This window comes from Suillus paluster, assembly GCF_016628075.1.
Source record: "Suillus paluster strain FC165 chromosome Unknown EDB91scaffold_125, whole genome shotgun sequence".
Lineage (NCBI taxonomy): Eukaryota > Fungi > Basidiomycota > Agaricomycetes > Boletales > Suillaceae > Suillus > Suillus paluster.
In genome coordinates, this window is record NW_024537685.1 from 23,664 (window position 1) to 49,970 (window position 26,307).

Genomic DNA, 26,307 nt, shown 5'->3' on the forward strand with positions numbered 1-26,307 from the left:
TTAGGTCACTTAAGCAATGTACCTGACAGCAAACCGAACAAGAGATTATCTGCCAGCGAGTCAACACTCATTTATTGGCATGATACCCTCAACATCTCATGTGTTTCCGGTCCATATAATTTAGAAATGTAAAAACACACAGACTTGGACCTTTATCATATAGTATACGAGCAGCATACAGCTATACCCTCAAACATTGCATACAGGCCCTATTCAGCTATACCCTATGACTTGCTCGAGTAAGTGTCATCACAAATGACTTTGGAGGCCAGCATGAATGCAGATACATACAGCCAGTCTCCTGAACATCCCCCGGCAGTGCTTCAAGTGCTGGAGGAGGACAAGAGCAGCAAATGTGACAGAGCCATGCGGTTTGGTGTGGTGCAAACCATAGGCAATGAAATGTTGCAACTTGACTTGAGAATTCAAAGATGATAGGGGATACTGAGGACAAGCAAAGAGATGAATAATAAAATATGTGCACAAATGAGAAGCCTGTTCATGTCCATAGAATGGGTTATTTGGTTTGAAGTGTTCCCTTGGAGCATGTTTTACGATGCCAGTGTCCTCACTGAAGTTCATGCAATGTGTTCATATCGTCTCACATACATCATCTAACCGGGAAGTATAATTTTCTGGCAGTGACACTGAATGCCATAATCCATCAATTATTGTTGTGATTGCCTACATGCATCCTCTAACTCATACCTACCGCTTCAGCCTGAGCTCCTGTTATAATACCTGAATTACTTCTGAGACCAACACCCAGTGACACTGAGTAGAAAGAAGTATATGTTACTGCCGGAGCCTCTTAATCTTGAACCTTGAAATGTCACCGGTGACTCCAACCTATATATATCCTAAATGGAGAGATATTTTGGGACTTCATTATCCTTTATGGTCATATGACAATGATCCGGTTGGATTATCAAATCGGTCCTTTGCTCCGGTAGGCACATGACTGTTGCTGAATGACTAACAGCAAGGCAAAATATCCTTTATAGTAATATGACACCAGAACAATGATCGGTTGTATTATAAAATCAGTCCCTTGCTCCGGTAGAACTTCACATCAGGTTGCTGAATGACTAACAGCAAGGGGATATGTCCTTTATAGTAATATGACACCAGAACAATGATCCGGTTGGATTATCAAATCGGTCCCTTGCTCCGGTAGGCACATAACTTCAAATCTGGTTGCTCCATGACTAAACAAGAGAAAATGAGCTGATGCCGACGGTTCGGAGTTGATGGAAGCACGATCCAGTGGAGTCAAGTACCTCCCAGTCATCAAGCCTAAGTGCACTCCCTGGTTGAACAATCCTTTCCGGTGGTGGTATCAATATGGCAAAGACTAAACAAACAGGAATAACATACACTCCTCCCATGAAGAAACGATTGCCTCAGCTGTATAAGCTCAAGGAGAAAACTACAGCCAGAGGATCCAGATCATCTTGGGTGAAAGACTCATGGTCTCCGAAAGCAAAGTCGGTAACATCATCGCCGATGAAATCTCCCTCAAAGCAAAAATCCGGGTCATCTCGGATGCTCCATGAAGGTCCTGACTTTGACTTTGACCAAGGTGACATCCCCCAGCCCAAATTACCGAAATCTCTGGCAAGCAGCAGTCATCCTCATTTCCAGAGTCTGGATCTGACCGGATCATACAGGGTCAGAATGCATATCTCCGGCAATGGAAGGGCAAGTTCAAAGACTATATAAACTTACTCATGGTCAGAGAAGCCCCTCCGGCAGACCGACTTTGCTCAGTGTGCAAGAAGGATGGGGTGTATAAATGCCATGGCTGTTTCAATGAGCCCCTCTTTTGCACAGACTGCTGCAGAATCCAGCATCAAAGACATCCATTCCATCGCATCAGTCAATGGACCGGATCATTTTTTCAAGAAACTTCACTCATTAAAGTCGGCCTCCACATTCACCTCGCTCATGACGGCACTCCATGTCCCAGCAGCACAGATTACATGTCAGACGTCTTTGAATGGTCAGATACCGATGAAAATATAGACTACAACGACTATCCGGAGGGACCTTCTACCCCACCGGTCACAAATTCAGATCATCCGGCCATAACTGTAGTGGACAAGTCCGGAGTTCACTCTCTTTCCATATGGTATTGCCACTGCCCCGGTTCTCTCAACCAAGACATGCAGCTCTTCCAAGCAGGCTTGTTCCCAGCTTCTTTCACCAGACCGAAAACTGCATTTACATTCTCTGTCTTGGACGACTTTCTGCTAGATAATCTCGAGTGCGGGACATCAGCGATGAATTACTACAGCAAAATTCGCAGACTAACCTCAAGCATCTTTCCACTGATGGTTCCGGTAAGCTAGGTGTCATTTTCTGTACTTGACCATCCCGTCATTAAAGAACAATATCTGTAGGATCGCTACAGAGAGCTCATGAGAACTTCCAGGCAGTGGCGACAATGCAAGCTTTACAAGTGGCATGGATTTGCCCACAAAGATGACCAGCCAATGGCCGGTGATCTCGCCCTATTTTGCCCCGCATGTCCGCAACCTGGGATAAACTTGGACCTGTCTACCGGTGTAGTCACCCAGCCTGACGACGCACCTTCTTGGCTCATCACCAGGTCTTTGGTCATGGATGGTAATTTTAAAGCCGAGCACATGCATCCGGTGAATCCATCCGACGAAGTATCATTGATGGATGGTCTCGCATTCATGGTCTCCGATGAAAGATACAAGAGTCATTTGTCCGTTGCTCAAGACCATGTCCAAAAGTCAGATTGCAACAATCACCGGGCGGTCAATCAAGCAAACGCCTCCCGGCAAAGGCTGGAAGCCACCGGTATAGGAGGGTGTGCATGTGCACGGCATGGATGTTTTGTCCCACATTCCATGGTGGATTTTCAGAGGGGCGAAAGGTGAGTACGCATTGCATCCGGTCACTTCGATCTCTGGGCTTACAGGTCTTACCGGGAATAATCAGGCAGATGAACATGGACTATGCGTTGAGTCAAGCACTCAACTATAAGACCGATGGAATCTCTCGAGCCATAACTTTCTATGACATAAATTGTCAGTATAACAAGTATTTGAAGGACCGGATCGCTTCCAGTATATATCTTTCCATCCCCATCGGCATGGATATCATTCCCGGAATAGGTTTGTGGCATGTACATGGCCATCAAGACAGCTGCTTTGTCCGGTATGCATCAAATTTCATCCACGGGGCTGGCAGGATAGATGGAGAGATCATGGAGACCCTCTGGGCGCCTTTGAATATCATCTCCCCATCAGCCAGGGGCATGGGAACCCCGCATCGCAAGGAGGTATTGGATTATCAGATGAATGATTGCAACTTCATGAAAATGATTCGCATCAGTAAGTCGCCCACCTCCGGATGTTCAAATATATTCCGGTCTAATACATGATACTTTCCGGCTGATTCGCCCTGTAGCTAAGTTTCTCTGCAGAAAGTTAAAAGAGGCAATCAAGGGTGCTGCGGAGAGCAAAATTGCATTCCAAAATCTCAGCGAAACAGCTCACCCTGACATGGTCATTCTTTGGGAGGCAGAGGAGGCACTCGCTCATGCGAACAGACTGGATGATCCGACAGCTATGGACATCTATGAGGTCCGGTTGGAAAAGGGTAAGTGTCCACTTCTACCGCTCCTCCGGTAGGTCTGATCACGTTCTGATTATCATCCGGCCATGTGCAGCTCCCACTAGAAAACAGCAGGAGTTGCGCCTCCTGCAGGCTCAAAATCGCCCAGAACATCCGGTTACCAACTCCCCTGGTCGCCGAGGAGCTGCCACCTGGCTCGCAACCGGTCTCACCATAGAGGAATCTCAAATCTCTCTTGCTAGGGATGTGAAACAGCTGGGAAAGCATCCCACAGACATGCAATTATTGAGAGTGGCCCGACTCCGAGACAAGCTTCAAACTCACATCACAAGCTTTCTCATGGTGGCACCTACTTATCTCGGAGTTCAAGTCGATGTCAACGACCCGGATTTGCTGGTCAACAGAGTTTGTAATTCACTCCCGGATGATTATGAAGACGACTCCGATCTCGATGATGATCCGGAGCCGGATATACACGATACTTCCATATTTCAACCGGAGCTCACTGTCATACCCCTGCCATCCAATATTGGTCAGGTCAGGTGCAAGGATTTAGGTCTTATGGATCTCATGAAAGAAGAAACTACCCTTCGTGAAGGCCAGGCCAATGATGCACTCCATGCCATTAGAGTTCATTTGGTAGATAAAGCCGTCATATTCCGCAATACTGTCCGGTCAGCCAAGTCACAGGCCTCATCCACCAGGGCATGGACTCAAGTTCGCTCGGTGGAAACAGCAGTAAATCTCAATGCCAGTATATATTCGAAATGCAGGTTGCAACTGGCTAATCTCCCTGACCACGACCTCTTGAAGAAATACCTTCCTTTGAAGAAAGAAGACCTGAAAGCAAGCTCTGCAGTGGCCGATCCCAATGCACGTGGTCAGAGGGACACGACTCTTTCATGGTTCTGGTCCTTGGATGTTCAGGGCGACACATCAGGCAATGACTGGATGACAGAATGTGAGTGTCTGCTGTATCCGGTGGTATCAGGATGTCCGGTCTCACATATTCTCAATAGTTTATCGGGTGAATTGGCTCCGGACGAAAGCACTGCGTGATCGTTGGAATGAGGAGGTTATTCTTGTCAAACATGAAATGCAGTGGTCCATTAATTTCTTTAACCACAAAGCCAAGCAATGGCTCAGTCACATGGACACCGCGACTTCTGCAGGGCTCACCGGACATACATGTTATGCTGCCCGACAATCTCACATATATCACCAACTAGCAGGACATGCAGAGGATACTTTCCGGAAGATGATAGGTCAGCCAGAACTACCGGTTTGATGGTTCATGGTACCGGTCGGATAGTTCATGGTACCGGTCGGATAGTTCATGCCACCGGTCGGATGGTTCATGGTACCGGTCGGATGGTTCATGCCATCGGTCAGATGGTTCATGGTACCGGGCGGGTGGTTCATGGTACTGGGCGGGTGGTTCATGTTACCGGTTGGATATATAGTTCATGGTGCCGGGTGGATAGTTCTTGGTACCGGTTGGACAGTTCTTGGTACCGGTTGAATCTTTCATAACACCAGTTAGGTAATATGAAATTATGGTTGACACATGTAAATAATTCTGAGTGTCGGTCTCACTACAGCCTCACATTCCCTCCATGAACAATACTGTAACTCTCATCCCCCCTGACCAAGTCATCATTGCTGCTAAGGGCAATCAAATCACTGCTGGGGATATCTCTCGCGCCTTATTCTATGCCAATTCCCGGTTGTTGGCCATGCGCCTCTATGTTGACAAGAGTTTTGCCACTGACATGCCTGGCTATGCAACAAATTTTTACATCTTGATGAAATGGGAGATGGAGGTAGCTATCCGGCAATGCTGATATTCCCTTGCACTCATCTTCTACACTGTCATACAGACCTTTGTAACTCCATTCATCAATATATCATTTATCACCCGGTTGTCCGCTGTCATTCCCCACCTTCTCAAGGGGGTGCTTGCAATCATGACCGCACACACATTGGTGGACCGGCGACCGGATGTTGATGCTATCCTGCAGGATATCAAGGCATTGCGCCTCTCTGTTGATTCCAATGCATGCGATGACTATGACATTGCTCATATGCCGGACTACTTCAATGACTGGTGGAAGGAAAGTCTCGGTTCTTGCCGGGTGTCCGATATGTTGCCAAAGTCATCCATCAAAGATGTGATGGATTTGGTTGAATTTCACTGTTCACAACTCGTAAGTCCCTCAGATCATGTTAATCTTTGCCGGATGCTCACAACATCCAAAATAGCCGGATCATGTAAGGTCCGGCATGCTCCCATATATTCTTCAGGGTCCGGATCCGCTGCCAGATACAACCGGTTCAACATCTCTTGTGCAGTGCCACAAGACGCCAATTGGGAGAGAGTTGCTGGATATGTTACAGGGAAGGATGAACAATTTTAGAAGCTCAAGTGATAGGTTGGCCGGATTGGTTGGGCCGATTGATGAACTCACAAGGGCTGTCGCATCCTCACAGGCACTCATTGACCGGTTGAACACAGATGTCAGTGCATAGTGCATCCTGGGTGCAGTCAAGGACAACCTGACATCTTCCAGCATCCGGTCAATATGTTATACTATTATATGTTACTGTCATATTCACTGCAATGTAAATGAGAAGCACCGGTTTTTGTCTTTGCAATCAGGCCGTGTGAATGTGAAACTATTTTCTCTAACTGCTATCTCTCCGGCTATCATTCAACAGTGGTGTTTTTCCATCACTCATTTGGTTTTCCAGACATGGTCGCAATCCCACTAGACTGGGCTTTGTATCAGACCTACCTTGCTGGTGAATTGGTTCACGAGATTTTCATGTCCACAATTCATCAACGACCGGCAAAAAACATGAACCTTGGACTCTTGGATATTGACACTTGCATTGCATTAGAGCATCTTGCCAATGTGATGGCCTCTGCATACTCCAATGCCGGTAGGTATGCCGGTCCATCGCCACATTCCGGTCAACTAACCACCATACAGTTCATCTCAAAATAGACATGGTCAGATACAATGATGCCCTGGACAAAGATGAATCCGGTCGAAGTGCAAAACGAGAGCAGACCCTCTTCGACAGATTCCCCCCGAACAGGAGCATTTCTTGACAACACCAGCCGTCATCGTCGATTCCGGAGGTAGAATCATTGTCTGGTATTTGCCTGGAGCTATGACTGCTATGATGATGGTCAGTCTTCCATTGATCTTCATTTGAATTTCAGCTCAGCCGGACATACATAACAGCAAGATATGCATGGTGCAACGCATTCCATGAGTGATTTATTGAAGCACAGCATAACAACTGGTAGGACTGTTGAATGGAGGACCCATCGGTCTAACTTTCATCCAAGTCCGGATGGCAAGATTACGCCCGGTTGCATCAATATATCCCCTGCATGGTTTCAGCAAGGAAGAGAGGTACGTCCGGTCCATATATATTGAAGTCGCCGGTTTGAAGTATTCTAGAAACATGGTTTTCCAAAGCTTGACCCGGAAGATGGGTTTTCGCCCGAGGTATCCGCTGCACTGAAAGGTGATGTCGGTCGGAACATTACGACCTCCCTTCAAAGGTCCGGTATACTAGTTTCGGCTGCACTTCGAGTCATGCACCCTGATCTTTATTGGGCCGGAATGGAAACCCAAGTCAGGCTGGGCGAATGGGCAACCCGATATCATTTGCATGAGATGTACCATCATCTACAACACTGGACATCCATATTCAATGTTGTGTCGGTCATATGCAATCGCCGGACACCGCCTCATAGAGACCCAAAGTGCCGACCGGCGGCATTTGATATCATGACAACCGCTGGTGTTTATCAGCCGGTTATCATGGATTTTATGAACCTCGGAATCAAATTTCTATACAACTCCGGCTCAATGTTGGCTTCATCATGTCGCCTGGTGAGACATTACATGAATGTTGAAGAAGGCAACCGGATTGTCACTGCGTGGTACATGCGAGACAGCATTCACAACTTTGTCGGGACTCCAAGCACAGAGTATGCAAAATATAGCAATGTAAAATTCAGCGACCCAGTGGAGATGGAATGGGTTTGAGGACTCTGGGTCAACGGACTGTAGATATTTAGACAAGTGATGTCATTCAAAGATATATTTCCGGTAGATCTTGTTTTGCTATACAATGAATCCCCCAGTGGTTCTATCATGGATACGCTGGTTACTGTATGGATCCACCAAATATGGATTTGCATGCACACACCGGTCTCCATTGCACCCCATAGTACCGGCCCACCCGTCTTGATTTCACCTGGTCTACCGGCCCACCTGTCTTAATTTTACCTGGTCTACAGGCCCACCCGCCTCCACTGCACCCAGCAATGCCAGCCCATTGTCTTGATTTCACCTGGTCTACTGGCCCACCCGTCTCCACTGCACCCCATAACCCCGGCCCACCCGTCTTGATTTTACCTGGTCTACCGGCCCACCCATCTCCACTGCACCCCGCAATGCTGGCCCACCTGTCTTTATTTCACCTGGTTTACCAGCCCACTCATCTCCACTGCACCCCGCAATGCCGGCCCACCCATCTCCACTGCACCCCAACCCTGGCCCACCTGTCTTGATTTTACCTGGTCTACTGGCCCACTTGTCTCCACTGCACCCCGCAATGCTGGCCCACCTGTCTTGATTTTACCTGGTCTACGGCCCACCCGTCTCCACTGCACCCCATAACCCTGGCCCACCCATCTTGATTTTACCTGGTCTACCGGCCCACTTGTCTCCACTGCACCCCGCAATGCCGGCCCACCCATCTTGATTTTACCTGGTCTACCGGCCCACCCGTCTCCACTGCACCCTATCACCCTGGCCCACCCAGCTCAATTTCACCTGGTTTACCAGCCCACCCATCTCCATTGCACCCCGCAATGCCGGCCCACCCGTCTTTATTTCACCTGGTTTACCAGCCTACCTGTCTCCACTGCATCCCATAACACTGGCCCCCTCGTCTACATTGCTCATCTTCCGGCCCACCCGTCTCAACTTCACCTCGTTTACCGGCCCACGCCGCCGGCCTACTCATCTCCATTGCACCCTATCCCGGCCCCCTCGTCTTCATTGCATCTCATCTACCAGCCTCGTCTCCTCATCTACTGGCCCACTCGTCTCCATTGCACCCTATTACCCGGCCCCCTCGTCTCCATTGCACCTTATTTACCAGCCCACTCGCTATCACACACTGGATTCACCACCATTCATAATTACCTATATAGTACATTGCTATACTACCATGCATACTATATACCCCCGGCCCATCCGTTTACCTCGGATACACCACACCCTCGGCCCACTTGTCTATCACAGTACAATTATTGCCACCGGCCCACACCGGATGGCTCGTCTCTATCGGTACATTGTCACGCCCGGCTGCCCGTCTCAGACGGGTGAATTCACTGAAGGGGCTCGCTGGGGGGCTCGTGGGGGAGGCTTTTCAGGCTTGTGAAGCACACGAACCCTTGCAACCTCATCATGGAGAGCTGCAATTTGATCCCAAAGCCGATCATAATGTGAAGTGATATCATCAGAATCATCAGATTCATCAGATCCATCAGAAAATTCACCAGAGGTGTCAGAGGAAAGAGTCAGTGAAGAGGTGATGTCCATGCTTGAATCAGAGTTGGAATCAGAGCTTGACTCCTGAGCTTCCAATGCCTGCTGATATTGGAGTTGGGCTAATGACAATGCAGCTTTATCAACTGCATGAAGGAGATCTTTGCGGCTGGATTTGCAAGGCATGATGAGAGCTCAAGATTGAGGGATGTGTCCCCTTATCACCCCCTGACTGATGTGCAACTGATAATCTGAGTTTCAATTTTGACCACACTCATCATAGATGACAGTGAAACTCCACTGAAATATCTGAGCTACCTATCAGCAAGGGAGAGGTATTCTTCCTTGGTAATCCACCCCCATCTCAAATATTCTTGCTCAACAAGCCCCCCAATCCAATCCTTAATAACACTGATCTCTGGTGAGGGATATGTGGCTGAAAAGCTGAGTTTTAATCAGAGTTTCAAATTTGACTGCGGTCAGTGCGCTAAGTCTCATTGTGGATGACAGCGAGCAACCATCCCATCCCATCCCATCCCACAATGTGACAAATGTCATCACATTCCACTCACCAAACTGCTCCTGGCGCTCCCCCTTCCTGTTCTCTAATCCAACATGCAGCGCCAAAGTCTTCGCCTCCCAACCAGGAGTTGCTGGAGATTTCTACTCACTCACTCGTCCACATGGGGGGGGCTGGTCCCCTTACTGACCAAAACACTCCTGATGCTTGGCTCGCTCCCCCAGACCCTCAGCTCCCACTCCCAAGCCCACATGCTGCCAGCGCTCAGCCCAATCCTGCAAGCACTTTGTACCCCTCCCTTCACAGCACCCCCCCTCCTCATTACACCAGCACTGGGGGCAGTCCAATTGACAATCTGGACGGCTCGCTCCCCCAGACCCTCAGCTCGCTCCCCCGAACTCTCAGCTCCCACTCCCAAGCCCACATGCTGCTAGCACTCGAGCCCATTCAGTCACATACCCTGTATAAAACAGGCAGCCAAGGGTGAAAATTCCCTGTTCCAAACAGGCCAGCGGACCTCGGCTGACCGAAAATATTTTCCCGTGTCTAACGTTCGGCCGGTGGTCTCAATGGGAGTTGATTTTAACAGGTGGGCCCATATGTAGTGATACTTGATATTATCATGTCGGCCAATGGCCAGGGGAAAATGGTGGAGTGTGTGATGTTATCAGCTGGGCCGATGTGGAATATAGCAGCTGTGTGTACCAGTCGGCCGATGATGGGTGTGAAGCCATCATATGGGCCGACCGATGAAAATGAATATCTGATGCCATCATGTGGGCTGATGGAAGTGAATGCCTGATGCAATCAGATGGGCCGACAGCATGTGTTGGCTGATGCAATCAGGTGGGCCAATAGGAGCTGATACTATCAAATGGGCCGATGGCAATGAATTCCCGATACTATCGTGTGGGCCGAGAGAATGTGTTGGCTGATGTAATCAGGTGGGCTGATAGGAGCTGATACCATCAAATGGGCCGATGGCAACAAATTCCCGGTGTTATCAGATGGGCCGATAGAATGTGGTGACTGATGCAATCAGGTCAGCCGATAGCAGCTGATAACATCAAATGGGCCAATGGCAATGAATACCTGATGCTATCAGATGGGCCAATAGAATGTGGTGGCTGATGCAATCAGGTCGGCCGATGGGAGCTGATACCATCAAATGGGCCAATGGCAACGGATAATGACAAAAATGAAAAACATCGGTCAGGATATGACCGAAATCCAAAACATCAGCCGGGATATGACTGAAGTCAAAAACATCGGTAAAGATATGGCCAAAATCCAAAACATCAGCCAAGACATGACTGAAATGGTGAAGTCAAAAACATTGGTCTAGATATGGCCGAGATTGAAAACATCGGCCGAGGCATGACTGAAAAGGCTGAGATATGACTGAAATCAAAAACATCGGCCGAGGCATGACTGAAATGGCCGAGATATGACAAAAATCAAAAACATCGGTCAGGATATGACTGAAATCAAAAACATCGGTCTAGATATGGCCGGGATTTAAAACATCGCCCGAGGCATGACTGAAATGGCCGAAGTATGACAAAAATCAAAAACATCGGCCAAGGCATGACTGAAATGGCCGAGATATGACAAAAATCAAAAACATCGGTCAGGATATGACTGAAATCAAAAACATCAGTCTAGATATGGCCGAGATTGAAAACATCAGCCAAGGCATGACTGAAACGGCCCAAGTATGACAAAAATCCAAAACATCAGCCAAGACATGATTGAAATGGCCGAGATATGACTGAAGTCAAAAACATCGGTCAATGTCATATCCCGTACCTCTGGATCCGGAATTCCAGATCTACTTCATTGAAGTCCGTTTCTCCATCTTACTATTCCACCCAGCGCTCCGCCTTCATCTCTGCACTCACCCCTAACTCCTTTTAGATTAGCTATTGCTCCAGTTACCGGTTATGTTCTTTCCACTATGCTTATTGATCTGTCCATTCCTACTTCATTTCCGACTTCACTGCTTTGATCCGCTACACTTAGTAATAGACTTTCCACATGCTTTTTACATAGCCCTTACCTTTGCTGACTGATTTACTTACATGTTACCTACAGTATATAAACTCCTGTAATACTCCGGAACTCCTCAGTTCGAATATCATCTTAGTTCTGCTCATTCCTGCAATCTCCGGACTTGAGTCTCATCTCTTGTCCACCTCCGAGTCTTAGGGGTTAAACCTTAGGACTACTTCTCCGGCTCTACCTTAGGGTAGTCTAACCTCTGTTCAGTTTCTACTCCGGACTTCCATAGTAGCCTTACTCTGTCCCAGTATAAACCTTCCAGAGTTCCACCGAACTCCACCGACACTAAGTCCTCCAGAACTCCCTGGACTTCCATTGGACTTCCCCTCTGTCCCCTGGAAATTAAAGGGCACGTACTCGGGTAAGGGGCGCAGTGCACAAGCTGAAGCCAAAGCCCTTTGAGTAACCTCTCCCTTGAGCACAACCTTAACAGTCAAGATCTAAGTAGTATGACCGAGATCCAAAATATCGGCTGGCCGAAAGTTGTTTTTATGCTTCACATTGTTAACAACAGTTGTAGCCCCAGTAAAGGCGATCATATCCATAGTCTTATTATGTCAATCGGTTATCATCTGACCGAGATATAAGCTAAATAAATGCAAGACATCGGCTGGCTGAGATGTGACTGAAATCTGAATTATGGCTCATAACTTTCTCAGATCTGAACCATTGTTGAAGATTAGACCACCAAGGTGTTCGCCTAGATGAGTACTACCCATTTGAAGGCAACTGGGTCCAAAATGATCAGTTGAAATTGATCCTGGAGTGGTCTTTTGGTTTTTGCAACAGGTAGGCAACTGCACAAAGTCACATTTATATATAATTCAAGTTGAAGATTTCATTAAAAATATGTAGGATAGACCATAAACTACCTAAGGAACCCATACTACCTACTGCCCTGAGGGTAGGGGGTGAGTGGAAGGGATGTAGTGTAAATGTGTGTTGACCTAGCATTAAAGCCCTACTATTGCTCAACTGACCATTTTCGATGTTTTGGGTCCTTGAGCTTTCTCACACTCAATTTCTTATCTATTTCACTTCCTCAGCATTCAATTCTTGTTGGATTGTTCTGTAAATTTATACATATGATGCTGAATATATTTTGAATGTACTCCAAGTTTCTGATTATTAAATTTTGATGATTTGAAGGTATTGATCTCTTATCAGTAGAAATAGCAAGCATATGCAGTATCTCAAACCAACAACCTATTTTGAACTGATCTTCATCATGAAAGGAGGTATATATACTATTCTCATGATATATGAACAGGGTTGATCAGATGTGCAAGGGTAAGATACTGAAAAACATCAAAAATGCCAAAAATGCGATTTTCTATCATTTTGTTCCTGTAGAAGGATCCTATGTGTGTCCTGGGCTGGCTATATAATATATACACTCCAAATAAGCTTAGGAATGGATTTCAGTCATATCTTGGCCATATCTTGACCGATCTTTTTGATTTCGGTCATATCTCGGCTGTTTCAATCATGCCTCGGCCGATGTTTTGGATTTCGGCCATATATTGACTGATGTTTTTGACTTCGGTCATATCTCAGCCGATGTTTTTGATTTCAGTCATATCCCGACCGATGTTTTTGATTTTGGCCATATCCCGACCAATGTTTTTGATTTTTGTCATATCTCGGCCATTTCAGTCATGCCTCGGCTGATGTTTTTAATCTCGGCCATATCTAGACCGATGTTTTTGATTTTGGTCATATCCCGACTGATGTTTTTGACTTCAGTCATATCTCGGCCATTTCAATCATGTCTCGGCCGATGTTTTGGATTTCAGCCATATCTTGACCGATGTTTTTGACTTCAGTCATATCTCGGCCAATGTTTTGGATTTTTGTCATACTTGGGTCATTTCAGTCATGCCTTGGCCGATGTTTTCAATCTCGGCCATATCTAGACCGATGTTTTTGATTTTTGTCATACTTCGGCCATTTCAGTCATGCCTCGGCCGATGTTTCCAATCTCGGCCATATTGTGACCGATGTTTTTGATTTTGGTCATATCTCGGCCCATGTTTTGGATTTTGGTCATATCCCAACCGATGTTTTTGATTTTTGTTATACTTCGGCCATTTCAGTCATGCCTTGGGCGATGTTTTCAATCTCAGCCATATCAAGACCGATGTTTTTGATTTCAGTCATATCCTGACCAATGTTTTTGATTTTTGTCATATCTCGGCCATTTCAGTCATGCCTCGGCCGATGTTTTCAATCTCGGCCATATCTAGACCGATGTTTTTGATTTCAGTCATATCCCGACCGATGTTTTTGATTTCAGTCATATCCCGACCGATGTTTTTGATTTTGGCCATATCCCAACCGATGTTTTTGATTTTTGTCATATCTCGGCCATATCTAGACCGATGTTTTGGATTTTGGTCAGTCATATCCCGACCGATGTTTTTGACTTCAGTCATATCTCGGCCATTTCAATCATGTCTTGGCCGATGTTTTGGATTTCAGTCATATCTTGACCGATGTTTTTGATTTTGGTCATACGTCGGCCGTTTTAGTCATGCCTCGGCCGATGTGTTCAATTTCGGCCATATCTCAACCGATGTTTTTGACTTCAGTCATATCTTGGCCATTTCAATCATGTCTTGGCTGATGTTTTCAATTTCAGCCATATCTTGACTGATGTTTTCAATTTCGGTCATACCTCAGCCGATTTTTTCAATTTCAGCCATATCTTGACCGATGTTTTTGTGACTGACTGACCCATTGACCGACTGACCCATTGACTTACCAACCCATTGACCAACCGACCCCCATTGACCAACCGACCCCCATTGACCAACCAACCCAATGACCTACTGACCCCCATTAACCTACCCCCATTGACCGACCCCCATTGACCTACCAAATTGACCTACCGACCCCCATTGACCGACCGACCCCCATTGACTGACCAGTATCCTTGGCCCATCTGATATATCAGATCCCTGACCCACTCGGCCCACCTGTTTGTATCAGGTACATATTTCATACACTACCTACCATACACTATCAACCAAAATCAATAGAAATATCTATGCTTATCTATTACACCCTACACCGCATACCATAGGCCCACCTGTTGCTATCACAAACACATTTTGACCGGCCCACCTGTTTGTATCAGGTACATATTTCATATACTAACAACCACACTATCTACCAAATTCAATAGAAAAGTGTACACTTATTTCCTATACCACATACTATGGGCCCACCTGTTGGTATCAGATAAACACTTGACGTCGGCCCACCTGTATTTAACAGAACAGTACATTGATGGGCCCACATCAGCTGGCCTGTTTGGAACAGGGAATTTTCACCCTCAGCTGGCTGTTAGTATCAAGGGTAAAGTGACTGCAGTATGTGAGCGCTCAGCTCAATCTATCCCCCCCCCCTCATTACACCGGCACTGGGGGCAGTCCAATCTTGCAAGCACTTTGTACCCCCCCCTCCTCCTCATTACACCGGCGCTGGGGGCAGTCCAATCGCCAATCTGGATGGTGACCTCAGTGCCGACCCTCACGCCACAGCCGATGACGATGACAGGCCTTTCTTTGCCCCCCTCGGCAACGCGCTACTTACCTTAGACGAGGACTTTAACATGTACAACAACAACAACAGGCGGAGTTTAACTCCTCCTGGCATCATGTTATCATAAGTGGCAGTACGCACCTTCCCCGTCCCCCCCTCCCATCGACACAAACTCCTTTGTTCTCCCTCCTTACAAAGTACATATACCCTTCTGGAACTTTGTTATTTGGGCAGGTGGAGGCGGACAGACTAGCTACTCTATTTCTACGTCCTTTATCATGCGCGCTAAGTACACACCATTGCTGAATATCTCTCGCAAATACACAAGTATGGTTTCAAAGTCCGATCTGTGCCACATGTCTACGGCCGAGTTTTTTTCTACTCAACCCAGATTTTACCAAGTTCTTACCAAGTCTTAGCGATTTCTTAGCGAGTTTAGAAATGTACTTTGAGTCCCACTGATGATCGAGGCTGATTAAGAAATCAAAAATGCTTGAATTTCAATAACGGGAGTTGTCAATTCAACCTCGTCAACCCATGACGGACTCTTCGGATAAATTCCCGTTCGAATATTTGAAATAACCGATTATAATCGTGGGAGTCGGGGAATGCAAATTGAAAACACACCAGGCTGTCTAAAGTGCCGATTCCGGAGTAGATCGTACGAAGCCTCACAAGCGTCGGATCTCCGCTAAGCATATTACCCGATGAAATACCACGTATATGGGCGTCAACTTAGTTGAAATTCGAGGGATTAGCGCATGGCAAATCAGGTGAACCGTGCTTCCTACCTGCCGCGCGGAATCCTGCAATAACAGCAGTTGGAATAAATTTACTCGGCTCAATGTAACGCATTCAAGAATTATTCATGTCATAATCATAGCAGTATGGCTATAAACCGGGGGCGTCCTACATTGGGATATGATCGGGATTGAAAGGTTGCTGTTGCACCGGCCGAATTTCTGGCATAACGGCCATCAAAGATTGTGCCTTCCCACGCCTAGATCTTGGTATTGGTTTGGTTTCTGGATGGTCGAAGGGTTGGGTCCACTCATTCCATATTCGATGGTGGTTTAAAAAAGCTGAAGTGATAATGAGCCATGCGATCAGGCTCGTCGATTCGTCTGGAAAGCTGCGGAGACACGAGCCGGACGCATGAGCTCGGACGCCTAGAATCCTAGATCGTCAAGCAAGGTGCTTGCGATAACGGCCTCATGGCTTGGGCGTCTAGTGGGAAGGAAATGCTATCATGAAGCAGAATAAAAACACCCCAGTACACGCACCTCTGCGGCTGTGACTAATTTCTCCAGTGCCCACTAAGTCCACCTTGACCGTGCTCAATACCTTCAACCTCCAGAAAATGGCGCAGCTCATTCCAAGCACTATACCCGTTCGAGTGTTTGAAGAACATGAAGCACGCGTATCCGCAGTTGCAGTTTTCCCTGATAAACGACGTATGGTCACATCCTCGGACGACAAGATGCTTCGTCTGTGGGATTTGACAACAGGTGTAGTGTTGAAGAAGATGGAGGGGCATTGCAACCGGGTGCAGGCATTGGCGGTATCACGGGATGGGCGTTTCATAGCAAGTGGTGATACCAACGGAGAACTCTTTGCATGGAATGGAGAAACCGGCGAACTCCTCATCCAAGCCATCAGTGCCCACACCGGTTGGATATTATCGCTGGACTTTTCTCCAGACGGCAGAGTGCTAGCCAGCGGATCATCAGACTCAACGACGAAGCTGTGGGGCACAGCAACATGGCAGAAGTGGCAAAATAATTCAATCATTAGCTGTGGTATAAGCGTCCTTTGCGTCCGGTATTCGCCGTCGCGGCCTACACTCGCGATTGCGACAGAACACAATATCCAAATTTACTACGGCTACGACCATCGGCACAACTATTCAGACAGCTACTCAAGCTATTATTACTTCCAGGATTCTCACACGGTAGCGATCAGTGAAGGACATAGCTATTCACTCGCGTGGACACCCGATGGTGCACGCCTGCTCTCAGCGGGAGGAGGCGCTGATCCTACCATACGACAGTGGGATTCATCGAACTGGCGGCGGTTCACTGGCTTTCCCTGGAAAGGCCATTTCAACACTATCCGCGCCATCTCCTTGAACTCTAACGGCACTCTTCTTGCCTCCGCATCTCATGACAACCGTGTCCGCCTGTGGCGGCTCTCAGATCGACGAACCATCGCCGTATTCAAGCACTCTGGCGAGGTGAACTGTGTAACCTTCTCTGCAGACGACAGGCACATCCTCAGTGGAGGTGTAGATAAGAAAATCTCTGAGTGGTCAGCGTGTGAGGACGCTTTGCCAGACGATGGTCCAATGGATGGTCTTATGAAGGAGCAGCAGGTGATACATCAAGTATGTTCATTTCTATTTTCTCGGCCCCTCATCCTCTGAGCGTCTTCTTTATGCCAAGGCTCAAGCCTACTCTAATTTCAAGGCACGTTCCCACCTTTGACTCTGATAATGCAATGCGAACATGCTTCACCCAGGTCCACGTTCTACATTCGGCAGCCCGCAATGCGTGCATAGCTGGGAACTTGCCCACCGCTGAAAAAGTCCTAGGTCTAGAGATAAGCGCTGCTCCCGGTGATCACACCATCTATGCGAACCGCGCATTTGTGATGGCGCGAAAAGGCGACTGGAACCACGCGCTTCGCGATGCAATTGAGGTGAGATAGACTGACCCATCATGGCCCCATACGAAACCTAACATCAATGGTGACATAGTCCCTCGACATTCGGCCCTCATTCATAGGCCACATCTCCAAGGCCATTGCCCTCTGTGGAAAGAAGGAGGTCCGGGCCGCGAGGACATCGTTTGACCTGGCGTCCATGTTCACGAACGGAGAATTAAAGACTGATCATTTTCTTTTCCTCATTAAGGCAGGTGATATTTGTCTTACATACTTCATACTTCATCGCGATTCTCAGACCATCGCGCTATTCAATGCAAATGAACATGACGAGGCCATGCAGCGCATCGAAGAGCTGGGAGTGTCTCCCAATGCCGATCCTCTTGCTTGTCGTGTCGTAGAAGTGAGCACCACTCGATCACGCCCAGGTTTGTGTGCTGGCACTGATTTTTGCCCTTCGCACACCAGGCGTATCTCCGCGTCCAAATGGGCAATATTTCCTTGGATGGCGCACGCAACAGTGAAGCTCTTGACCACTTTACTGCTGCCGTTAATGCTAGCGCGTTATTTTATAAACTGGACATTCATTCCATGTACGAGGAATTTATCGTGGTACGTTGATGTGATGCAACTGAATATCTTTTCGTGCTGAATTGCGTTTTTTCACAGCTGTTCGGCTGGGACCTCAAGTCCTTGTGGCAAACCGCGCACCAGCAACACTGTCGTGCACTCATCCGGGCAGGTAGAATTGGAGCAGCCATAGACTCGTTCCGATCCATCATGGACAAGAGTGATGACATTACGAAGACCAGCTTGCGTGTTTGGTTCGCTGGTAAGTGCTCAGTAATATCACCCCGTTTACGATCCTCAACCGGACTTCACTCAGCTCTCCAGTAAGAACGAGGCGCGCTAGTTGCTACGCTCGCTGAGAGCGCTTACTCATGCAGATTGAATCACGGAGATCTTTGAGCATTTCCATTCGTACCTTGACAACCTGTATTGCGCAAATAACCCTTTGTACTCGTATCATACTATCGGCTGACTTAAACAGGACATGTACACGCCTTCACCCACCGGTCAGCGCGTGCCCCTCACCGTCGATAGGTTGAAGTTCATATTCTGACCACCTATGATTGAGACCCCTGCACATGTTTTTTTCATACGCCCCATTCGAATTGGACGCCACTGTAAGCTGAACAATTCCTTCCCAGACTTGGAATTACCATAACTTCATTGGTCGTCTAACATGCGTAGTTCTCGATCTCTCTACAGTAGTGTCGCCCCATCTACACGCCTCAACCGCAATCTATTCAACTCTCCTGTAAGAACACAGTGCGATCTATGCTTCTAATGGAGAAGCGAGCGGTAAATTACTCATGCAAACGCAGATTTTCGAGTTTCATCTGTGCAGCACTACTTTAATTTGAACATTATGATACAGGGAAGACGTTTTATTGAACAAATGAAGGGTCATCGCAACGCTGTGTGCGTTAGCGACATCATGAGATGGTCAAGTGATAGCAAGCGGTGATCAAAGCGATGATGATGCTAACAATGATATTCTTTCCATCTAATAATCAGCCAGAGCAGCGTAAATTCAAGATATAGCCAGGTCAAAGGATTTGGACTTGTTTAGTATTCCATACACAGAAGATCAATCAATTGAACACTGTATCAGTATCACATGAAAGACGAACGATGTTGTACAAGAAACTGAGTCAGACGTGTTCTCAGCGTGCACGCCGAGATTCTCCCAGATCACAGGGATCGAGGCTCGATCGCACCTTGCAAGATCGCGGTCTCTTCGTAGTCCGAGATGATGTGGGCGCGCCGGATCGGAGTGAACGTGACGTTGCTGCCGTCTGTGTTTTATACCGTGAGTGTCCTGGAGGAGAAATGAAGGGAAGACGACATACCCAACGCCTTAACCACAGGAGAGCAACTAAATACCAGCAGAACTGTCTCCGCCGATCTGTAGGTAGATCGACCACCTTATCGATTAACCTCTATTCATTCCGTGTAGCTTAAAGCTAGAGATGCGTGGTGATTTTCAGTCAAGGATAAGCAAAGGCCCTGATAGAAGCACGAATCATTCGCGGTACGTGGTGCCCCTGAGTTGCATTAGAAAATTAACTGCGTGTTCAATGCAATCTGGAGGAGGCACGTTAGAATATCGAGTTAATCGTCCATCAAATACGCGTCAAGGACCAGTATACCCCAGAAGTCTTCAGAGCTTGTAGTCCACGACTTGCAGGTAAATAAGCCTGCTGCGCTTATGCTGTCCTTCCTCCAGATCACCATCATAGGCTATAAATTCCCTTCATAACCGATCGCGCTTGCGAGAGCCGACCGCACGTATGGTCTCCATCAAAGTAGGATATTCCAAGGTGATGTGATCAGAATGCAGCACCTTCACGTGGGATCGGGACCTTATCGAATGAGTAAGTAGCACTTATTGCTACGAAGCCGGTCTACTTAGTGGCTACATACCGATACCACAAGATTGTCACAGAAGTGCTGGAACGTACTAGACACAAGCGATACCTTTGAGTGAGGTTTGAATTGAAAGCTAGAAGGATGAGGTCTCGCAGAAATCCTATCTTCGGGGACAGCGCATTGAAGATATATAGATGACTAAAGCAAAGCTGGGCTCTGCCCCACCAGCAAATAAAGCTGTCATGCAATGTTGAGCAATATCTCCAACACAATTAACAGCAGCGATGAAATATCCTTACATAAAAAAAATACCAACGAAACGCATATAAAACAGAAAATGCTTCGGCAGCAGCGTGTCTGCTCCAAGTGTTTGTGAATCGCGTGTCGGAAAACATGGAAACGCATACGAACACTGACATAGGGTGACAGTCAAATTATCAAAGGACAGGGAGTTGCCGATTCAAAACCTCGAATTCATGGAATTGTAGTAAACCCATGACTGACTCTTCTGATGAATGCTCATCTGATGATCGACGATAGCAGTGCTTGAAACAACTGATTATCTTCATTGCAAATTGCAAACCCACCAGGCTGTACGTGCCTAAAGTGCCGATTCTCGAGTAGATCAAGGGAAGCCCCACAACCGTCATCTCCGCTGAGAAAATTCCAGGGAATAGAAGCTCGAAATGTCACCAGATGGAATACCACGTGTATGGGCGTCAACTGAGTTGAAATGCGAGGGAGCAGCGCATGGCAAATTGGGTAAACCATACTAGTTGTCTTCCTATCTGCCGCGCGGAAACCTGCAATGACAATGGTCGGAATAACTTCACTCGGCTTCTTGTAACGCATTCAAGAGTTATTCATGTCACAACCATAGCAGTGTGGCTATAAACCGGGAGCATCTTACCTTGGGGTATGTTTAGGATTGAAAGGTTGCTGTCGCACCGACCGAGTTTGGGCTGTGAGGTCATCAAAGATTGTACCTGCCCGCGCCGAGATTTCGGTATTGAGTTGGCGTCTGGATGGTCAAAGGGTTGGGTTCATTCAGCTGTATTCGATGTTGATGTAGAACCTGCAGTGATAGTGGGTCATGCGATCAGGCTCGTCGACTCATCTGGAACGCTGCGGCGACACGACCGGGATGCATGAGCTCGGCCGCCCAGATCGTTAAGCAAGATATGTATGATAACGGCCTCACTTCTACTGCGAAGTTAATGCTACATATGAAGTAGATCCAATACACGCACCTCTACAACTTGGACTAATCACCCCGCACCAAGTCCACCGTACTCAATACCACCAACTTCCTGAAGATGGCGCAGCTCATTCCAAGAACCATACCCGTCCGAGTGTTTGAAGAACATGAAGCACGCGTATCCGCAGTCGCAATTTTCTCTGATAGACGACGTGTCACATCCTCGGACGACAAGATGCTTCGATTATGGGACTTGAGGACAGGCGTAGTGTTGAAGAAGATGGAGGGGCATTACAATCGGGTGCAAGCATTGGCAGTATCGCGGAATGGGGGGTTGATAGCAAGCGGTGATACCGATGGAAAACTCATTGCATGGGATGGGAAAACTGGTGAACGTTTCAGCCGGTACAGTGAAATGTGCCCAGTTATCAGTGCCCACACTGGTTGGATACTATCGCTGGACTTTTCTTCAGACGGCAGAGTGCTGGCCTGTGGGTCATCAGACTCGACGACCACTCTATGGAACACATCAACATGGAAGCGGGAAGGAGATACAATTAGCTGTGGTACAAGCGTCCGCTGCGTTCGGTATTCGCCGTCATCGTCCCCACCAATTCTTGTAATTGCAACAGAGCACAACATTCAAATTTACCACGCTGGCTACTACACTTGGAACAGCTATTCATACTGTAACAACCATTCATACAACAACCATTCATACAACTCATACGACAATGACTACGATTCCTTCCAAGCTCAGCACAAGGCAACGATTAGTGAAGGACACAACTATTCACTCGCGTGGACGCCAGATGGACGCCTACTCACAGGTGGAGATGATCAAGATCCCACCATGCGAGAGTGGGTCCAAGATTCATCATCGGTGTCAACCTGGAAGCAGGTCGGTGATCCCTTGAAGGGCCATTTCAACACTATCCGCGCCATTTCCCTGAACTCTAACGGCACTCTCCTCGCCTCCGCATCTCACGACAACCGTGTCCGCCTCTGGCGCCTCTCAGATCGACGAACGATCGCCGTATTCAAGCACTCTGGCGAGGTGAACTGCGTTACTTTCTCCGCAGATGACAAACTCATCCTCAGCGGAGGTTTGGATAAGAAAATCTCAGAGTGGCCAACATCCGAGGACACTTTGCGGGAGGATTGTGCAAAGGGTGGTCTCATGAAGGAGCAGATGACACACCAGGTAAGTTGGTTTTCATTTTCCCGCTCCTTCGTCGTCTGACTATGCCAAGGGTCAAATCTACTCCGATTTCAAGGCATGTTCCCTCCTTTGACTCTGATAACTCAATATGAACAGGATTCACGCAGATCCTTGCTATCAGCTCGGCAGCCCGCAATGCGTGCATAACAGGGGACTTGCCTACTGCTGAAAAGATCCTAAGTCTAGAGATCGGTGGTCACACCTCCTATGCTAATCGTGCATTTGTGATGGCGCGAAAATGCGACTGGAACCACGCGCTTCGCGATGCAATGAAGGTAAGATAGACTGACCCATCGTGGCCCCCTTACGAAAGCTAACTTCAACGGTGACATAGTCCCTCAGCATTCAGCCCTCATTTACAGGCCATATCTCCAAGGGAATTGCCCTCTGTGGAAAAAAGCAGGTCCGGGTCGCGAGAACCTCATTTGACCTAGCGTCCATGTTTACGAACGGAGATTTAAAAACTAATCAATTTCTTTTTTTCATCAAGGTAGGTAATATTTTTCTCACATACTCCATACTTCATTGCTGTTTTCAGACCATCGCACTGTTCAATGCAAATGAACATGAAGAGGCGATGCAGCGCGTCGAGGAGTTAACTGTGCGTCCCCGAGGTTCGTGTGCTGGCACTGATATTTTTGTCCTAGGCATATCTACGTGTCCAACTGGGAAACATTGCCCTCGATGGCTTGCGCAACAACGAACCTGTTGACCACTTCGCCGCCGCCGTCAACGCTAGCGATTTCTTTTATGAATTGGACATTCATTCTATGTATGAGGAATTTGTCGTAGTATGTTGTTATGTTGTAACTGAATATTCTTTTCATACTGAACTGCGTTTTTTGCAGCTGTTCGGTTGGGACCTAAAGCTCTTGTGGCAAACCGCGCGTCAGCAACACTGCCATGCACTCTTTCGGGCAGGCAGAATTGGAGCAGCCATTGAATCCTTCCAATCCACCATGGACAAGAGTGATGATATTATGAAGACCAGCTTGAGTGTTTGGTTCGGTGGTAAGCTATCAGTAGTGTCGCCCCGTTTGCACTCCTCAACCGCACTTCATTTAGCTCTCCAGTAAGAACGGAGCGCGCTCTATGCTTCCGATGAAGGGTTACTCTCGCAGCGAGCAGTGACTCATGCAAGAAACACAGATCTTCGAGTTTCATTCGTACCTTGGCAGTATGTGTATTACAGGGAACACATTATATTGAAAAAAACATTGCAACGCCGTGTATGCCATTGGTGACGAGATGGTCAAGTCATGGCAAGTGGTGATCAGAACAAAGAGCTTGTCACCTGAGATGGAGATACCGGCGACCCGTGCATCATAAGGCTGACAATATTTGTTCCTTCTAAAGAATGATAATCAGCCACAGCAGGGGATTGCGAGAGGATTTTGACTGGTTTGGTGGTTCGTATGATACGCTGGGAACGCCAGCTTCGTGTGGGAGATAAAGATCAGGCGAACTAAATGATTGGTCGACGAGAGTACCAGCGACGAGCAGAAAACGCACAGCGATGCTTACAGTCAAGCTCGTCGTCATTGGTGCTTCAGGCACAAGACATCTCTGCGAGGTCAGGTCAGTGTTCCGTGTCTCAATCATTATTTATCCCATCCTCCGCTACCGTATGCAGTAGATATCAAGTCATTTCTCCCGCAGATTTCATCACGGAATGCTTTCTTAACCCAAAAAACCTCACCGAAATTATATCCTTTCAAATTAATTCGGGTATGTTTCCTTTCGTATCATTCATTTGACGCTTCTTCATGCCTGCGATAGAATATGCGGGTCAAGAGCGCTTTTCCTTCGTCAAGCAAGATAACAGCCTCGTGTCGTGGGCTTCTAATGAGAAGTTAACGATACGAAGCAGCATAAAAATGACCCAGTACACGCACCTCTGCAACCTAGACTAATCTTCCTACCAAATCCACCTTGACCGTGCCCAATACTGTCAACCTCCTGAAAATGGCGCAGCTCATTCCAAGCGCCATACCCGTCCGAGTGTTTGAAGAACATGAAGCACGCGTATTCGCAGTTAGAGTTTTCCCTGATAAACGACGTATGGTCACATCCTCGGACGACAAGATACTTCGGTTATGGGACCTGACGACGGGTGTAGTGTTGAAGAAGATGGAGGGGCATTGCAATCGGGTGCAGGCATTGGCAGTATCGCGGGATGGGGGGTTGATAGCAAGCGGTGATACCAATGGAGAACTCATTGCATGGGATGGGACAACTGGCGAACGTTACCTTAACCGATATCGTAAAACTTGCCAACCTACCAGTACCCACACCGGTTGGATATTATCGCTGGACTTCTCTCCAGACGGCAAAGTGCTGGCCAGCGGGTCATCAGACTCAACAACGACGTTGTGGAACACATCAACGTGGAAGCTAGAAGGAAATGCAATTAGCTGTGGTACAAGCATCCGCTGCGTTCGGTATTCACCGTCACGACCCATACTTGCAATTGTTACAGAGCACAATATCCAAATTTACCACGCTGGCTACGACAGATGGGACTACTACATCAACCGTGCATACAGCAATCCTTACTTCCAGGCTTCTCACACGGTAACGATCAGTGAAGGACACAACTACTCACTCACGTGGACGCCCGATGGACACCTACTCACAGGTGGAGATGATCAAGATCCCACCATACGAGAGTGGGTCCAGGATTCATCATCGGCCCGGGTGTCGACCTGGAAGCAGGTCGGTGATCCCTTGAAGGGCCATTTCAACACTATCAACTACATTTCCCTGAACTCTAACGGCACTCTCCTCGCCTCCGCATCTCATGACAACCGTGTCCGCCTCTGGCGGCTCTCAGATCGACGAACCATTGCCGTATTTAAGCACTCTGGCGAGGTGAACTGCGTCACCTTCTCCGCAGATGACAAGCACATCCTCAGTGGAGGTGTGGATAAGAAGATCTCGGAGTGGCCAACATCCGAGCACGCTTTGCCAGAAGATTGTCCACAGGATGGTCTCATGAAGGTGCAGGTGACACACCAGGTAAGTTCATTTTTATTTTCGCGCCCCTCCGTCATCTCAGCGTATTTTTTGTGTCAAGGCTCAAGCCTACTCTAATTCTAAGGTATGTTATCATCTTTGACTTTAATAATGCAACTCGAACGTGCTTCACGCAGGTCTTGGTTACACACTCGGCAGCCCGCAATGCGTTCATAGCTGGGGACTTGCCTGCCGCTGAAAATGTCCTAAGTCTAGAGATCAACACTGCCTCCGGTGATCACACCTTCTATGCCAATCGCGCACTTGTTATGGCGCGAAAAGGCGACTGGAACCACGCGCTTCATGACGCAATGAAGGTGAGATAGACTGACTTATCATGTGCCCCTTATTCAAGTTAACTTCAATGGTGACATAGTCTCTCGGCATTCAGCCCTCATTTTCAGGCCATATTTCGAAGGGCATTGCCCTCTGCGGAAAAAAGCAGATCCGGGTCGCGAGG

The 26,307-nt window shown here is 47.6% G+C and overlaps 2 protein-coding genes across 2 annotated transcripts; both read left to right on the forward strand.

Annotated features, from left to right (window-relative positions):
* Positions 1-1,344: 1,344 nt before the first annotated feature.
* On the forward strand, positions 1,345-5,142 carry EDB91DRAFT_1239930 (uncharacterized protein; the record flags this gene model as incomplete). The annotated part of the gene is made up of 9 exons (XM_041321927.1): positions 1,345-1,491; positions 1,671-1,878; positions 1,906-2,342; positions 2,403-2,905; positions 2,971-3,365; positions 3,442-3,633; positions 3,704-4,570; positions 4,629-4,754; positions 4,922-5,142. 9 exons carry the CDS (start codon positions 1,345-1,347, stop codon positions 5,140-5,142), a joined length of 3,096 nt encoding a protein of 1,031 aa, XP_041170639.1.
* Positions 5,143-9,739: 4,597 nt separating this feature from the next.
* EDB91DRAFT_1255052 (uncharacterized protein) lies at positions 9,740-10,195 on the forward strand (the record flags this gene model as incomplete). The annotated part of the gene is made up of 1 exon (XM_041323913.1): positions 9,740-10,195. One exon carries the CDS (start codon positions 9,740-9,742, stop codon positions 10,193-10,195), a length of 456 nt encoding a protein of 151 aa, XP_041170640.1.
* Between the last annotated feature and the right edge of the window lie 16,112 nt (positions 10,196-26,307).